At 49.6% G+C, this 8,087-nt stretch overlaps 1 protein-coding gene across 1 annotated transcript; it reads right to left on the minus strand.

Moving 5' to 3' along the window:
* Positions 1-3,550: 3,550 nt before the first annotated feature.
* On the minus strand, positions 3,551-4,308 carry LOC122542940 (nanos homolog 2-like). Its single transcript, XM_043681082.2, has one exon. It carries the CDS (start codon positions 4,306-4,308, stop codon positions 3,844-3,846), a length of 465 nt encoding a protein of 154 aa, XP_043537017.2. The 3' UTR covers positions 3,551-3,843.
* Between the last annotated feature and the right edge of the window lie 3,779 nt (positions 4,309-8,087).

Consider the following 8,087-nt stretch of genomic DNA (forward strand, 5'->3'; position numbering starts at 1 on the left):
ATCAGCCCGGCCACTAGGAGAGCATGCGCAAACCCCCCCCCCAACCACCGCGCCGCCTGCCGGGAGATGTAGTTCCCCCGCGACTGGGTTTGTAGTTCCTCAACTCCCACTCATCGGGGATGGGGAAGCGTGCACTTGCATTGCTGTAGCGCCTCTCACGACCGCTGGGAGGCCCCTTGCAGCCAATAAACTGACCCTTGGAGCTGGAATTTAGGGAAAAGAGAGGAGGGTCGGGAGTGGGTGGTTGTTTGGGATGGGGATGTGGGAACTGATGAGGTGTGCACTGCAAGATCCCACAAATAGGCCTGTGATCTTACAGCGAAAAGGGCTGGTACCAAGAGACCAGCAGATGTACCAAAGCTACTGGTGGCCAATGACACACCACATGGATTACATTCACTTTGTAGGAAATCTTTCAGCCAATTTAGAGTCATACAGCACAAAAACAGACCCTTTGGTCCAACCCATCCATGCTAAGTTTCTCAAACTGAAATAGTCCCATTTGCCAGCGTTTGGCCCATATCTCTCTCTAAACCTTTCCTGTTCATGTACTGTTCAAATATCTTTTAGATGTTGTAACTGTACCCACATCTACTACTTCCTCTGGCAGTCCATTCCACACACAAACCACCCTCTGTGTGAAAATGTTGTCTCTTAGGTCCCTCTCACTTTAAAAATATGCCCCTTAGTTTTGAAATCCCCTACTTAGGGAAAAGACCCTTGTCATTCACCTTATCCATGCCCCTCATGATTTTATAAACCTCTATAAGGTCGCCCTCAACCTCCTATGCTGCAATGAAAATAATCCCAGTCTATCCAGCCTCTCCTGATATCTCATTCCCGGCAACGCTGGCCAAACGCTGGGCCAACTTCCGACAAATGGGACTAGTTCAGTTTGGGAATTCCAGGCGGGCCTATGGAATTCATTGCCACGGAGCGCAGTGGAGGCTGGGACGTTAAATGCCTTCAAGGCAGAGATTGATAAATTCTTGATCTCGCAAAGAATTAAAGAGGTACGGGGAGAGTGCGGGAAGTGGGGTTGAAATGCCCATCAGCCATGATTAAATGGCGGAGTGGACTCAATGGGCCGAATGGCCTTACTTCCACTCCTATGTCTTATGATCGTATAACACCTTGCTAAATCTCTTATGAACCTTCTCTAACTTAATAGTATCCTTCCTGTAACAGGGTGACCAGAACTGGACAGAGTTCTCCAGAAGAGACCTCACCAATGTCCTTTACAACCTCAACATGACGTCCCAACTCTAATACTCAAAGGTCTGAGCAATGAAAGCAGGTGTGCTAAACGCCTTCTTAACCACCCTGTCTACATGTGATGCAAACTTCAAACAACTGCAAAAGGAAATGACCAGATCATTGAACCGATGTGTCATTGATTGAGGGATGAATATTGTCAGGGCAATGTGGATAACAATCTTCTTGTTGTGACAATGCTTTAAGTCATATCCTGTTTACAGCCACTGACTCCCCCCCTCTCATCTTCCTTTTTTTATACTCCATTGCATTTGAAATAAAGGACACTAGTCCATCTGCCAACCTGTTACCCACTGAACCTGGATGCTAACCTTTCGTGATTCATGCACTCGGACGCTGCCATCTCCCCTTCCCCCAGTTCCTATGTTCAGCAGCTTCCTGCAGTCTTTCCCTATTTAATAATATTCAGCTCTTCTCCACTTTCTGCCAAAGTGCACACAAGCAGCAGTGACCAGTTAATATGCATTAGCCATGTTGACCAAAGAATCAGGTCCCTGGGGTGGGTCTCCCTCCTCTTCTGTAAGGTAGTGTTAATGCAACAGTATGAGTTGGAGCCAATACATGTGCTGGAGAGGCACAGAGTAGTCCCGGCCCGAGACATTGACTTTCCTGCTCCTCAGATGCTGTCTGACCAGCTGTGCTTCTCCAGCTCCACGGCTATTGAGTCTGGCTTCTAGCATCTGCAGTCCTTATTGTCTCCAAGCCTGAGTAGGACTTCAGTTTGATGTGGGCGGCACGGTGGCACAGTGGTTAGCACTGCTGCCTCACAGCGCCTGAGACCCGGGTTCAATTCCCGCCTCAGGCGACTGACTGTGTGGAGTTTGCACGTTCTCCCCGTGTCTGCGTGGGTTTCCTCCGGGTGCTCTGGTTTCCTCCCACAGTCACAAAGATGTGCAGGTCAGGTGAATTGGCCATGCTAAATTGCCCATAGTGTTAGGTAAGGGTTATATGTAGGGGTATGGGTGGGTTGCTCTTCGGCGGGTTGGTGTGGACTTGTTGGGCCGAAGGGCCTGTTTCCACACTGTAATATAATGTAAAAAAATGTAATGCACAGGACAAACCTAACGTGCTCAATTTCCCCTTGTGTGTGGCTCAGTGGTTAGCACTGCTGCCTCACAGTGCCAGGGACCCAGGTTTGATTCCAGCCTTGTATGACTGTCTGTGTGGTGTTTGTATGTTCTCCCTGTGTCTGTGCGAGTTTGCTCTGGTTTCCTCCCACGGTCCGAAGATGTGTAGGTTAGGATTGGCTGTGCTAAATTGCCCATAGTGTTCAGGGATGTGCAGGCTATGTGGGTTAGCCATGGGAGACATAGGGCTTATGGAGATTAGGTGGGATTCCCTTCGTAGGGTTGGTATGTATTCTCTGCGCTGTAGGGACTCCATGAGATGTTTGTAAGGGAATCCCCTATACCTGGGATTAACCTTGTGACACTAATCTTAGGAGACCGTCACTGATAATGCAGCTGTCCCACAGCACTGCACAGGGACAGTCAGCTGAGATCAGCAACTCTGAAGCAGGACATGACCCTACTATTTTTTTTATATATATTTGTGGGATGTGGGTGTCACCCATCCCTAATTGCCCAGAGGGCAGTTAAGAGTCAATCACATTGCTCTGGGTCTGGAGTTACCTGTAGGCCAAACCAGATAAGGATGGTAGATTTCCTTCCCCAAAGGACATCAGTGAATGTTCTGACTCAGAGACACAACTGCCATGATCCTTAAGGAATATTCAATTACAATTTTTAACCAGGACGAAACATCCTTTTTGATTGGCACCACATCCACAAGCATCTACCCCCTCTACCACCGACGCTCAGTAGCAGCAGTGAGCACCATTTACAAGATGCACTGCAGCAGCTCACCAAAGATCCTCAGACAGCACCTTCCAAATCCACGTCCACTTCCATCTAGAAGGACAAGGGCAGCAGATACATGGGGACACCATCCCCTGCAAGTTCACCTCCACTCACCATTCCAATTTGGAAATATATCGCCGTTCCTTCAGTATCGCTGAGTCAAAATCCTGGAATTCCCTCCCTGAAGTGCACTGTGGGTCAACCCACAGCACACGGACAGCAGCAGTTCAAGAAGGCAGCTCACCCCCACCTTCTCAAAGGGGCAATTAGGGACAGGCAATAACTGTTGGCCCACATCCAACATATGAGTGAAAAAACAAACACAGCCCTCCCTTCTCCTGAGCAGAGAAGGAATGCGGTGAAAAGAAATCCAAAACAAAAACACTAGCCAGAATTCAGAAAGGAAAAGGCTTTAATGTACAATTATATTTCCGGAGGGGGTGTTTAAAAAAATAAAATGTTCCTTTTGTTTGGAGAAACAGTCATTTCTTGAATCACTGTCCAATCGAAAAAAACTTTGATTGTTGATCGACGTAAGGAAAACGTAAATCCGTCCCCTCGTTCACTGGGGGGTGTCCCTCGGAAAACTGTCCTTATTTTTCAACATTATTGGTGCTGCCATCGCTATCTATCTACAGATATTTCTTCTTTATATTTTACACTGTACATTCAACGGGAGGTCTTTCCTCTCTGCCCCCCGCGTGCGCTCTCAGCGTTTCGATCTTTTGCCTACAGAGTTCCGCCCGTGGCTGCGATACAGGGACTGCCTCTCGGGGTTGAAGCCGCAGTATTTCAGGGTGTGCGCGGTGTCGCCGGTCGCCTGGCACAGCGGGCAGACATAGTTGCGCAGGATCGGGCACAGCACCCTGCCGCTCTCCGTCTTCAGCGCATGTGAGGCGTACACCTTCCGCGACTCGCCGTTGTGCTTGCAGAAGGTGCAGACACCACCCGCCCTCTTCGACGGCTTCTCAGCGCCCGGGCTGCTGGCGCCGGGGGGTGGGGCCTCCGTACCCGCCTCCAAGGCTCCCTTGGCCAGCGGGCTGACCGTACCCAGCTCCTGCCCGCCCGCCACGGGCCTCCAGATCTCCTCCACCCTCATCGATAGCTGCAAGTAGTCCTTCCATAAGTCAAACTCCTGGCTCCGGGGAGAGTGCGTCTGGGGCTTTCCATCCATGGGGGCGGGGGGTGGGGTGGGAGTTTTGGGGGTGGGATGGGGGTGCTGAACCTATTGAGGAACCCTACCAACTACTCACCACAGGAGCAGTGTCACCAGTAATCCATCAGGATTCTTTAAAGGGTCAGAGGAGAGGAGGGGTTGTAGCAATGAAATACCAGGAGGGTGTGGCCAAGTGTATTTTAATTTTAAAGCCCACTTGTTATAGTTTCTGGTCCCAGGCAGGTATCAAGTTTACAGAGATTTCTGTCTCTCTCAAAACACACAGACGCACCCTCTCCAGCACCTCTCCCCCACCTCCCAGAGCCCATGACAGTCTGTTACACATTCCTAAATTCAACTTGCATTGCTCAACTGACTGAATGCAAAGTGAAAAAGTCAGCATGCAACCAGTTGCATACCTTCTCCAGTGTTCAAACTGCAGGCCATCTGCTGGGTTTGCACTGGCCGGATGAGCAAGGGAGGCGAGGCAGGAGGGAGGAGGTTTTGGGGAGGCAGGGGACTGGCTCCTGTCAGCAGGGAAAAGCAGTATACAGTCTAATCCCTCCGAGTACCTGCACAACTCCCACTAGGCAAGGACTCCCGATTGCACACCCCTATCGCCCGTCCCACTCCAGCCCGGTCGCTATTGCAATGCAGGAAGAGGGGCGGGTTGGCGGCACAGTGAGATCCCGCAAACAGCAATGCGATGATGGGGATGAGGGTGAGGTCAGATCGTTTCTTTCACTGGTGATGGTGAGCCAGGCCATGGAACGTGAGCCCCCACGGCTCGCTGACCGCGGGAGAACGCGGACGATGTTGGACGTCCTATCCAGAAGATGGCAACGCACCCCCTCCCCACCCTCGCTCCGCAACCCCCTCCAACCACACCCCACAACTGCGCAGCAACTCCCTCAGTACTGCACGTGATGGGGAGCCTGGAACTGCAATGTGCCAGATCATCGATGTTAACCCTGAGTTTCCATTTCTCGTAATTAAACCCCCCCTCCCACCTTCATAAACACCCTCTTTGTGTCCTCCTCTCCCCCCCACTTCCTGACCTTCCCTCCACATACAGGTATCCCCCTCTTTTCAAAGGTTCACTCTACACCACTTCACTTTTCTGAATGAACTACATTAATACCTGTTTTCGCTAACCGAAATAAATCCAAAGAGGATTCTCACTTTTATATAAAAAGGCAAAATTTTTCCCATATTAATGCTTCTTCGCTTTATGCCATTTCGGCCTACGAAAGGTTTCACAGAAACGCTCTACTTCCAGGTAGCGGGGGGACACCTGTACACAAACTTCATCCGTTTGACAGCTGGTCTGATTCTGATAAGAGAGCAACATCGGCAGCTCAAACAAGCAGCACTTGCACCCGATAGGACGGCACGGTGGCTCAGTGGTTAGCACTGCTGCCTCACAGCACCAGGGTCCCTGGTTCAATCCCAGCACAGTCTGTGACTGTCTGTGTGGAGTTTGCGCATTCTCCCCATGTCTGCGTGGGTTTCCTCCCGCAGGCCAGGTGAATTGGCCATGCTAAATTGCCCATAGTGTTTGGTGCATCAGTCAGAGGGAAATGGGTCTGGGTGGGTTACTCTTCGGAGGGTCGGTTTGGGCTGAAGGACCTGTTTCCACACTGTAGGGAATCTAATCTAACGGCAAATGTAGAATTATTCTCAGACCTGAGCAAATTGGAGGCCAATCAGCCCCTCAAGCTTGCTTCGCCATTCATAGAAAATAGGCAGGAGTAGGCCTTTCGAGGCTGCTCCACCATTCATGGCTGACTGTGCAACTCAATCCCCTGTTCCTGCTTCTCCCTACCCTGTACCCTTTGATTCCTTTAGCCCTAAGGACTATATCTAACTCCTTCTTGAAAAAATTCAATGTTTTGGCCTCTATCATTTTCTATGGCTATTCAAAATGACTATGACTCAGCTTTAACCTCAACAGCATTTTCCTGCCATTTTGCATTTCCCTTGGTTCTCTTAAGTCTCCAACTATTGGCCTCATCTGAAAGGTATTCAATGATTTAGCATCCAGAGCTCTCTGGGTTAGCAACATCCAAAATTCACAGCCAGTGGAGAGAGGACTGTAGTGATTGGAACAGGGTCAGCCATGTGGTCCTCATGGAATATGAGTTCCCTGACTGGGGCTGTTAACCTGGTCCAATCAGGAAGCCCTGGCTGACAGATAGAAACAGGTCCAGGCATCAGGCCGTGGAGGGGGTTGTTAGGGCCGACTGTTTGCCCCTCTTCCGCGGTTACGTTAGAGCCCGGGCGTCGCTGGAAAAGGAGCACGTGGTGTCCACTGACACCCTGGAGTTGTTCAGGGAGAGGTGGGCGCCGCAGGGAGTGGAGTGTATTATTTCCCCCTCCAACTCTATTTAGATTTAACCCCTGCCCTCCCCTTCACTGTTTGATCAGACAGCATTGCCCTTTGATGTGAAGGGCACTGCTTGTCACTGGCCACTCGGGTGTTTCCTTTCTTCCTGGTGGTGGAAACTGAATAAAGATTCGTGCACCTTGTGTCTCTCACTGTGTCTCACACCTGCACACACACAACATGGGGGCTGGGGAAAAAATAAGCACTACCACAGTTAGGCGGTAGTGTGGGGGTAATAAAAAGAAAGAGAGCAAAAAAAAAGCAAGCAATGTCCTACATCCTGTTCACTCTGAGAGAAGAAAATAAACAGGAGTGTCTGGGGTTCTGCTCACTCTGAGAGCTGGCTCTGAGGGAGCTGGATCAGCATTAAGGACTCTGCACGTGCAAATAAAGGGGGATGGGATATCGGCCTCTGTGAAGTTATTTCACAGACATTTCTCACTTCAGTGTCAAATGACCAACCCCTTCTCTGTGACCCCCTATTTCTGAATTCTCAAGCTGGGAAACAATTCGTATGTTCGCTGGTGAAAGGGTCGGCTGACAAAAGGTGTGAGTTTTATTTTCAGTCGGGGGATGTGGACATCGCCGGTTGGGCCAGCATTTATTGCCCACCCCTAATCGCTCAGGGGGCAGTTCAGAGTGTGGAGTCACGTGTAGGCCAGACCAGGTAAGGGTGACAGATTTCCTTCCCTAAAGGACATTAATGAACCAGGAAAGCCAATCGCTTGCAGAGGCTTACATCCTCTGTTAAGACCTATGTTTTGATGTAGAGGAGCTGGTCTTGGACTGGAGTGGACAAAGTTAAAAATCACACAACCCCAGGTTATAGTCCAACAGGTTTATTTGGAAGCACTAGCATTTGGAGCACTGCTCTTTCATCAGGTGGTTGTGGAGCAGGATCATAAGACACAGAACTTATAGCAAAAGATTACAGTGTTATGGAACTGAAATGATATATTGAACAAACCTATGTTAACAGCAATCTTCACAAATGCAAACAATACATGACACACTATTCTCTTTTTTTATGACTATGCAGAAGTGAAGGTGAGACTTACAGGATTTGAACACAGGACCTTACCTGGGTCTCTGCATCAACAGTCCAGCGATAATACCACTAGGCCATAGCCTCCTAATAATACCACTTCCTCAAGGTTACTGTTAAAGAAAAGACCGGGTATTTGGGATCCGTTATCAACTCAGCTCAATAAACTAACCTCAAGCAACCTTAAAGAGACAGACCAGGTTAAAAGCCAACTGCACCTCTACACATCACAGGCTGTACAGGACATCAGTGAAGCCTCATCTGGAGTACTGTCTCCAGTTCTGGCCACCCTGTTACAGGAAGGAATATCATTAAACTGAAGAGGGTTCAGAAAAGATTTACCAGGATGTTGCTGGGAATGGAAGG

This window comes from Chiloscyllium plagiosum, unplaced genomic scaffold (assembly GCF_037043375.1).
Source record: "Chiloscyllium plagiosum isolate Xiang-an unplaced genomic scaffold, Cpla_swu_hap1 HiC_scaffold_47, whole genome shotgun sequence".
NCBI classification, from domain to species: Eukaryota; Metazoa; Chordata; class Chondrichthyes; order Orectolobiformes; family Hemiscylliidae; genus Chiloscyllium; species Chiloscyllium plagiosum.